This window comes from Papaver somniferum, chromosome 8, assembly GCF_003573695.1.
Source record: "Papaver somniferum cultivar HN1 chromosome 8, ASM357369v1, whole genome shotgun sequence".
NCBI lineage: Eukaryota > Viridiplantae > Streptophyta > Magnoliopsida > Ranunculales > Papaveraceae > Papaver > Papaver somniferum.
Window position 1 is genome coordinate 110,320,306 of NC_039365.1, and position 10,120 is coordinate 110,330,425.

At 35.5% G+C, this 10,120-nt stretch overlaps 1 protein-coding gene across 1 annotated transcript; it reads left to right on the forward strand.

Annotated features, from left to right (window-relative positions):
- Positions 1-4,357: 4,357 nt before the first annotated feature.
- Positions 4,358-5,970, forward strand: LOC113302581 (cyclin-U4-1-like). The gene is made up of 2 exons (XM_026551515.1): positions 4,358-4,817; positions 5,434-5,970. The coding sequence occupies exons 1-2, from the start codon at positions 4,393-4,395 to the stop codon at positions 5,705-5,707; spliced, it is 699 nt and encodes a 232-aa protein (XP_026407300.1). The 5' UTR covers positions 4,358-4,392; the 3' UTR covers positions 5,708-5,970.
- Positions 5,971-10,120: the final 4,150 nt, after the last annotated feature.

Genomic DNA, 10,120 nt, shown 5'->3' on the forward strand with positions numbered 1-10,120 from the left:
TCAGTGGAAAACGAGATTCGTGAGGTAAAATTTTCTGGACAAAACCAATTTGGCGGAGCGTTCTACGAGGATCCAAAATTACGAACCCGGTTGAATGAAACAACGGGCCCGTATAAGTCGCCACATTAGAAAATATTCTATCACCAACTTCCTCATCTCCATCCTCATCAAGTTTCAAATATGGATCAAACACAACATCATTAATTGTCAAAGCATCCAAATTTTTCCTCATTTCGACCATTTCATTCTCTTTATACTTGTGTTGGGTCCCGTTAAAGGGGTATCTTCCTCCTGTAGGTTTCTCTAGAGACTATTTTTTATCCCGAGTAGGCCTCAAGGATTTGAAATGGTTGTAAACCCATGACTACGGAACAAAAATTAATCAATTATACACACAAACCAATATATATATATAGAAAAGTAAAATAAACCAACATTTGTTATATTAACACAAAAATATACCTGGATAAGAGCAACACATCCCGTGATTTGTGTTTCGTTCCACCTAGTATCTTTGCAAAGACTTTCCATCGCACTAGCAAGGAGGGCGGTGCCCCACGAGTACCTAGGTACCTCCTTTGTTTCCGGATCGAGACTGAGAGTCTTCAACCACTGCAAAAAACAAGCATTTACCTTATTTCCTGAGAAATCGATAAAAAAGACGGTCCCAAGAGCGTGCAACAAGTAAGCTATAGCCGTGTGTCTAGCTCTTTCTCCGTCCATCACGAACTCTCCATTCTTGGTCCTACGGTCAGAATGCTCAAACTAGCCCCTCATACGAACCAGGTTAATCTTCCTTGACATATTAACACCTTCACGAGGTTCACCCGATTCTTTAGGTCTCCTTTTAGCTCTGGGCTGGTTTTCATAACCAATCTCAAACTCTTCTTCCTTTTGATCTTTGATCCATCCAAGACAGTTTCCAGTCAAGGCATAAAGCTCATCATAAGGTAGAGAATTGTTGAAACCCTCATACACAACCTTTCCTTCCAAAGCAAGACCGGTGATTGACTTTACATCATCCGGAATCATAGTCATTTCGCTGAATGGGAGTTGGAAAGTCATGGTTTCGGTCCAGAATCTTTCTCTAAAATTACAAACTGTCACAACATAATACGATTTCTGCAGCGCCTCGATTCCAGACCATAGCCCCGAAGTTTTTACCAAATCTACCACATCTGGATGCTCTGGATCATCACCCTCTAAAAGCCAAAACCTTGGTTGTTGGTGCTTTAGTTTAGGAACCGCTTTTTCGGGAAACTACACATAATATAAAATTTTGGTTTTTATGATTGAATATCCATGATAAAATGAAAACAACATATATTAGGTTTGAAAACAACATATATTAGGTTTGATTTATTATCTTTGCGGCACAGAGTCTAGCATCCCATGAAGACTCGTAACTCATCAAGACAGAACGATATCTTGGCTCACCCAAAGGTCTCCCATTACCCTTCTTAGGTATAAACTTCATGGCATCAATGATTTCTCTTGCATTTTCCTTTGGTGAATACTTTTTTTTTCCATCCTTCTTGTTCTCCTCAACCACTGCTTTACCTTTATCAATAGCAGAACCACTAGAAGTGCCAACTTCAGTAATAGCAAGTACATCTTGATTTCCTCCACCTTCATTTCTTCCACCTTCATTTCCTCCAGTAACAACAACATCATCATTTCCTCCAGTAACAGCAAGACCATCATTTCCTCCACCTTCATTTGTTCCAGAAACAACTTCACCTTGATTTCCTCCACCTTCATTTCTTCCACCTTGATTTCCTACAGTCTCACCTCCACCTTCATTTCCTCCAGTAAGAGAAACACTATCATTTCCTCCAGTAATAGCAAGTACACCTTCACTTGTATTCCTTGCGTTTGCATCCAATAGTTTTCCGTGACGGGATTGCGGAGTGGGCTCACTAGAAGGTGTTACTTCTACTGATCTTCTCTTCCTCTTTTCTTCTTTTCTGTTCAAAGACAAACCAGACCAAAATGCAAAAGAAGATAAGTCACAACGGCTAGGATGTGTACAAAGTTCCAGACGAAAACAAAATTACGGATGGGATAATTATCAAAAGTCCAAGACGTAAATAAAAAACGTCTAGGATAAATAGAAAATCCCAGCCGCAAATATAATAACAAATGGGAAGTTGATTTATCGACCAAGCCGTAAAAACCATAACGGCTGGGATTTTTTTTCTTTTCATTGCTTTCTCATATTACGGATAACAAGACCTAGCCGCCTAATAAAATCGGCTAGGAAACTATTATTTATGGTTTGGGAAACCAATTACGGACAACAAAACCTAGACGTTACCACTACCGCTGAAACATGCATTCGAACTCAGAGACATATACGGCTAGGAAAGTCCCAGCCGTGATTCAGTCTTTGCGGATGGGAATAATTTATCGCGTACGCATCGACCAAAATTACGGCAGGGTATTCAACAATTTCCCATCCGTGGAAATTAAAACGACTGAGAGTTCTTATATCTCCCAACCGTGTTACAATTAAACGGCCGGGTATTCAACATATCCCAACCGTGATACATACTTACGGCTGGGAATCAAAGAACTCCCAGCCGTAATCAAATTCTGAAACTGTTTTTTCAGACCTAAAATCTTCGAAACCAACTGAAAGATCGAGAAAGAGCTTAAATAAACAGTCGGTTTTTCGATTCATACCTTATTGCTGTCATCTCAGGAGTCTGGGAGGCTGGTCCATCTCCTTCATTCAATTCCTCTTCATCTTCACTTACCACTTCATTAGTTGAAGTTGGTTTCTCTGCTTCAATAGGAGGTTGATTCCACGAAGAATGACCTAATTTTTCCTTTGCTTTCATGCTTTTATACAGTGAGTTTAATCGACAACGTAATTTTTTTGAATCGACGATTAATGTTTTCAAACGAAGAATGATAGATGAAGAAGAATGAAAACAGAAAGGGGGAGTAAGGGAAGAAGAAGAAGAAGGAAAAAAGAGAGGTGGTGGTGGGACGGTTTTTATTTTATTTTAATGATTTTGATTTTCAGTTTTTTTTAATTTAATGATTTTTTTTTTGATTATATTAATCAGTTAATGAAAGGGTAGAAGTGTCACAAATGAAAATTATTAAGGGTGTTTTTGAACTTTTACATAAATCTGATCTCCCCCTATACCACTTAGTCTCCACATAGTCTTTCAAGCCCCCAAAGTCCCACCCCCTCAAAGCCCCAATAATAGAGTTCTTTTTCTAAGGGAGAAAAATAAAATTAACCTATTTGTTAAAAAAAAAAAATAGGGCTTATACATCTCATTTTCATTGAATTTTTCGTCGGTTTTGAGGTGAAAACTTTTTAATTGTGCTACTGGTACTAATTTAACCGAGTTAATTACGTATAAGATAAATTGTGTTTGATGGTGATCGGAGAAGTGTTTCTTTCGTTAGGTAAGGCCGTAAGGGTGATGTATTTTTGTTCGTTACTAGTGACGATGTTAATGCCCAATTATTAGGGTGCTTCTGACACATGTTTCGTGCATCCTTTTAATGTAACCTGCCTAATAGCTCTTCTAATATTTCTGGTTTGGTCTTGTGTCCATGTCTCGCCACTGTTTCTTTCTCGATAAGTATATTCCAGCACTATACAAAATGAGTACACTAAGCTTTCAATTTGCTGTTGTTGTACTGTATCTACTAATTGGTGATCTACCATCCTGTACTTACTTACTTACTCCTTCAAAGTTTGCCAAGGGATCAATTTTTTTATTGTCATTTATAAAACTGTAACTTGGTCAAAAATTCATCATCCATTACTACTGACTACTGATGCTTACATATAAAACATATAAGTGCTTTCCAAAGTTAAAAACAAACACTAATCCGGGAAGAATTTTTGGCTGGCATAACATATACTCCGCTCTGTTAGACAATGTTCTTCTGCAATTAAGAGCCTTTTACTGCTTGCAAGACGACTAATATGCGTTTTCTTACTGTATTTTCACGCGAGTTAAGTGCATATTTCATGGTAATTAGTGACATCAAAACATGTGTTGCCAAAATGCTGGCATTCCATAAAATTGTGAATTATGGACAGGTAGCAATGTTTTTAAGTGTAAAACAAGGTTAATTAAGAATACAAATTTCAAAAGAAACAAAAGTTTGGTTTTCCATTAAAAAATCGACCTTTATTTGCCCTTTAAACACAATCAGAACCAATTTAGATTCAACTTAACGAATCAAATGAACATCTCATTACAAGCAAGGACATTAAAGTCACATTTAAATCTAAGGGCATTTAAGTAACTTTCGGAAGAAAAAACATTAACGACCAATTTTCCGATAAATATCAAGGAGACCCCTTTTTCTTGTCTTTAAAAAAACAGAGTCTTTCTCTCAATCCAGCTAAGAAGATATATGTCTGCAACTGAAACTCAATTTTCATCCGAAAGAAACCAAATCGAGGATCAAAATCAGGGGTTTAAAATGGGAGAAATAGAGAATCCAGAAGTGATGACAAGAGTGATAAATTTCTTATCATCATTATTAGAAAGAGTGGCGGAATCAAATGATATGAATAGACATTTTGATTCATTATCAGCATCATCATCATCATCAAAAGTATCAGTATTTCATGGATTAACAAGACCTAATATTACAATTCAAAGTTATCTTGAAAGGATTTTCAAGTACGCAAATTGCAGTCCTTCTTGCTTCGTAATCGCTTATGTTTATCTGGATAGATTTGCTCAAAAACAACCTTCATTACCTATCAATTCTTTCAATGTTCATCGGTTACTCATCACAAGTGTTATGGTTGCTGCTAAATTCATGGATGATTTGTAAGTACATAGCATATTCTTAATTTTTTCTTCAGTATTTCAGTTTGATTCTTCAATTTTCCTTATCTAAAATGAAAAATACTAGGGTCTTTTATTTTTCCTCTGTTTTTCATTTGCTTCTTCGTTTTCAAATGAATTTTTCCATAATTCAGTCGAATTTCTATGAAAATGAAGTACACTGTTCTTCTCAAAATTTCAGTTCTTATCTTTGGATCTACTAATCTGTTTTTTTCTATAAAATTTAGAACAACAGAAATTGTTAATCTGATGAGATATGAATTTACCAGATTCATGAATTCCGATCTGTATTCAACAACACACCTAAGTTTATAACATGAAAAACCAACTGGCCAAACCACGTGGCAGTTTAAATCCACTTGTTTATGTTGGACCCACATTTTATCAAAGGATCACGCTATTTACAGCCAACAGATTCACTCACCTTTGCCTTTTTATCCACACAATCCGCATTATTTAACAGAGAAGCCTACATTACATTACAGAGATGACCGACAAGACTTGCATGAACAATTTTTGCTGAGGACTTTTTGATCTGGGTGTTGTTAAGCTAAATTGATTGATTAATCCTAATTGATTTTGTTGGATTGAATGGCAGGTACTACAATAATGCATACTATGCCAAAGTTGGAGGGATAAGTACAATAGAGATGAATTATCTTGAAGTGGATTTCTTATTTGGTTTAAGTTTTCACTTAAATGTGACACCAAATACATTCCACACATACTGTTCTTACCTTCAAAGAGAAATGTTGATGGAGTCTCCACCTCTAAATTTAGCAGAATCTTCTCTGAGTCTAAGCAGATCTCTAAAGCTTCATTGTTGTTTTAATGATGATGATTCCACTCATCAACAACAACTAACTGTTTGATAGTACTACTCTTGTTTGTTAAGTCAGTAGATTTTTAGAGATAGAAATAGAGACACTTCTCTTCTTCTTCTTCTTCTTCCTTCTTTTTTTTTTTCCCCTTTTCTTATGTTTTTGTTGTAGTTTGATTGGAACATCCCACCACCTATAATCATGTGTATTAAATCCCCACTTTTGCTACTTTTCTTTTTTTTCTTTTGTTGTGGTTTTGGAATTTGAATGACCAGAGAAGGTCATATATATATAAATGGCTTTCCATGATCCAAGATGTTCTACTCATGTAAATCGATATCTTTTGATATCTACTTATGGCAAAATCTCTAACCCATTGTCTTTCAATCATCCGTAGGTTCTAATTTGTGTAGGTGAACACTTATGGGCTGGTTTCTTACCGTGAGCATGGTTTTTACCGTGAGGTGGACATTTTTACCAAAAGCAATCCTTTGTTCAATTACGAAATCAACTGTATGCAGGTGTCAAAATCGATTTTAATCAAGAGTACCAAGTACATTGTATGTTCATACACATGTCATCATATTCTTTACAGACTGGCAAATCTATTGTTATCCATGTTTTCTGGGTACCCCCTAACGTTTATAGGATTTTGGAATTTGGTATCTCTAATTCTGAATAGATGCGAAGATTCCAAACCAAAACTACAACTAATGGAAAAAGAAAGTTTTGTACGACAAGTAAATCTGTGGGGGGTTATTTTTAGGAAGTGAATGACATAATTGACAAATCCATTTTGGTCCCAAATAGTTCTATAGATTCATTTTGTATCCGGACAATGGCACGTAGGAAATATCATTTAGTCATATGAATAATATATTAGAGAGAGTTCTAGTCAAGTTAACCCAGTTTTGTGTCTATTTGGTCCTTTTGGAGAAAATATATTATACTTTGGTCCTAGAAATTATGGTTTGGTCCTAGGATGATGTGATGGATGATGTAAATGTCATCTTGTGGTGGCAGAAATACCCTTTTTGGACCATATATATACAAAAAAAAAGTGTAGAAAATATCTCATTCTCAGATTTACTTTCTCTCTCCTCTTTATTTTCAGATCTAGTTTCTTTCTTCTCCATTTTTTTTCTTTTTCCGTTGCCGCAAGAAACAATGAAGATTTATGTTTTTTTTTCTAGGGTTTTGATTTGCAGAGATGATGAAGACGATTTGTAGAGGTGATGAAGACGAAGAATCATATAAAGATTATGAAAACGACGAAGATGAAGATGTTTTTTTGATTTCTTGCTACTGTTTTTGATGTTTCTGCCGGTGTTGAAGACGAAGATGATGATCTTTTTTTGTTTGTTGCTCGTGTTGAAAATCTCGATTTGTTGATGTTTTTCGTGTTGATGATGATTTGTTGATGTTTTTTCATGATGATGTTGCTGCTGTTGAAGACGACGAAGATGATGATGTTGCAGTTCGTTCCATAAATGAACTATGTTTTTATATGAAGTTCATTTCTGGAATGAACTCTGTTCTTTTTTTGGTTTTTATATGGAGTTCATTTCTGGAATGAACTCTGCTTTTTTAGGTTTTTATATGGAGTTCATTTCTGGAATGAAGTCTGTTTTTTTAGGTTTTTATATAGAGTTCATTTCTGGAATGAACTCTGTTTTTTTAGGTTTTTATACGGAGTTCATTTCTGGAATTAACTCTGTTTTTTTTAGGTTTTTATATGGAGTTCATTTCTGGAATGAACTTTTTTTTTTTAGGTTTTTATATGGAATTCATTTCTGGAATGAACTCTGGTTTATATAGGTGAATTCTGAAAAAATAAGTAGAAATTAACACGGAAGGGTACTTTTGTCCATTTAATATTTTTAAATAATTATGGACCAAACAGTAAAGGCGTTTGACCAAAGGACTAAACTGACATTGGCCCACCTAAAAAAGGACCAGACGATATTTTTCCCCAATGGCACATGTTTTTTCTTCTATTTTTGATCGATACAGTTGCACTTTTTTTTTTGCTGGATTACGAAAACGGTGTAAAATTTACTTGGTTTTGGTATGTGAGATTTGATAAAGAAGTTTGGGTGCAATTACAAATCTAATCCAAAGATATTTGGTAAGGTTGGAGGTAATATGCTTCTGTTTATTCTATCCTTTTAATTTACCTGGTAGTTTTAGGGGTGACTCAAAAAGAATTAGGAGCGATTTTTTTATTCCCATTTGGCTATGAGGTGTCTTAAAAATAGTAGTTGCCTTTGGCTTAGTTTTGAAGACGAATAAGAATTCTTATTAGTTTTCGTATCTTGTGGATTTAGTGCACAAACGTTGATCAGATGGGATCCAACTAGAATCAGCTTATCTTTGACAGATCTCATTGATTAGTTGCGTGAGATCGACATTCTCTATATTTATCTTTGATTGAATGCAAATCTAGACTTGACTATTTCACTAGTTATTGGATAGATTGATCTAACCAGACAAATGAGTTTATTAGATTAAATATAGGATCCTTTGTCAACATCTCATCTTATCTTTAGTAAGATTGATTGGAGTGGTTACCAAACAGATTCTTCCTTTGCTGTTTGGAATACGATCCAAAGGACTTGCTATTCACGTGCGTGACTCTAGAAGTTGAAGGTGCAGGGATACTGAGGAAACTAAGTAGCTAGGGGTAGTCTTATTGGTCTCAACTATACGAAGTTGGTACTCCATCCGTCTCTAAAAAACAGGCAGGTTTGTGTTCCGTCTCTAAAAAACAGGCAGGTTTGTGTGTAAATTTACACACAAACCTGCCTATTATTTTGAAGCGGATGTAGTATTTGATTTTTTATAGCGGCTTAATTATGAGAGTATTCAAAACTGGACTATGTCCTGGGGTTTCTCTGCATTTGCGGTTTCCTCGTTAACAAAATCTTGCTGTGTCTTTTACTTTGTTTTCCGCATTATAATTAAGTAAAATACTAAAGTACGTTAACTTCGTAATACTTGATATTTGATCCTACAGAGTTTTGATTTTCCGAACCTATTATCAAGTACACTTTTTTGTCATATCGCCTCGATCTTGTATCCATAATCAATCACACAAGTTATCTTGTTGTTGTATTGTCTCGATCTCGTATCCATAGATGATCACACGAAGTGTGAACCGAATTTTCGTATTGTCTCGACTCTGTCCATAGACAATCATATTCGGTGGAGGACTTATAGGTTGAAACAAAAAGATTGTGGTGTATTTGGATACCCTCGTCTTTTCAGGTTTGAAACTTTCTAGCTGAAATTGTCTAAATTACTAGAATTTATAACTAAAGTAGCTAGATTAGCTGCCATGGTGTTCTGATCTGTAGTACCCTTGATCAGGTTTCTCAGGACATAAGAAACTACTTCAAAATTTCATACCTCATTTGGTGGAACCCTGGGTTGAATCATCCTTGAACTTTTTTAATGTACTATTCTTTCTGAAAATGCGGGGGGTATAACAACCACACCCAACAATTCGTTTGGAAATCTGAGAGGACTTACTCCAATAAACTTTCTAGAGAATCAACTAGACAGTCATATCAATCTAGAGAACAATATATACAAGAGTTTATATATCTATCTCTCAATTCAATCTGCAATCAACAAATAGAAATTTGCGATCCCGATTGAATATAATAGTAGTAACTTGAACGGTACCAAAGACCAGTGTCCAAGGATCAATCAATTTCAATCAACAACCAAAGGTTGGATTTCCCAATTGATCGATTCAACGCACAACCTGTGATATTTCAATTATATAACAGAATATAATGCAGAAAAGAAATAACACAGACGCCAGAATTTTGTTAACGAGGAAAACCGAAAATGCAGAAAAATCCCGGGACCTAGTCCAGTTTGAACACCATACTGTATTAAGCCACTATAGACACTACCCTACTACCAATGAACTTAGGACTGGACTGTAGTTGAACCCTAATCAATCTCACACTGATTCAAGGTACAGTTGCGTTCCTTACGTCTCTGATCCCAGCAGGATACTACGCACTTGATTCCCTTAGTTGATCTCACCCACAATCAAGAGTTGTTACGACCCAAAGTCAAAGACTTGATAAACAAATCTGTTTCACACAGAAAAGTCTATAGATTGAATAAATCTGTCTCCCACAGAAATACCCAAGAGTTTTGTTATGTCTTTTGATAAATCAAGGTGAACATGAACCAATTGATAAACTGGTCTTATATTCCCGAAGAACAGCCTAGTATTATCAATCACCTCACAATAATCTAAATCGTATGGAAGTGAAACTAGATATTGTGGAATCACAAACGATGAGACGAAGGTGTTTGTGATTACTTTTTATCTTGCCTATCGGAGATTAAGTCTCTATCAAATCTTAGAGAAGATAGTACTCAGACGATAGAATCGGGCAAGATCAGAACACGTAACTACATAGAAAATAGTTAGGTCTGCTT

Excerpts from the sequence above, each read along its gene's own strand:
- LOC113302581 (XM_026551515.1), top strand. The coding sequence starts at position 4,393 with ATGTCTGCAACTGAAACTCAATTTTCATCCGAAAGAAACCAAATCGAG. Across the intron at positions 4,818-5,433 it reads GCTAAATTCATGGATGATTT|GTACTACAATAATGCATACT; the intron begins GTAAGTACATAG and ends ATTGAATGGCAG.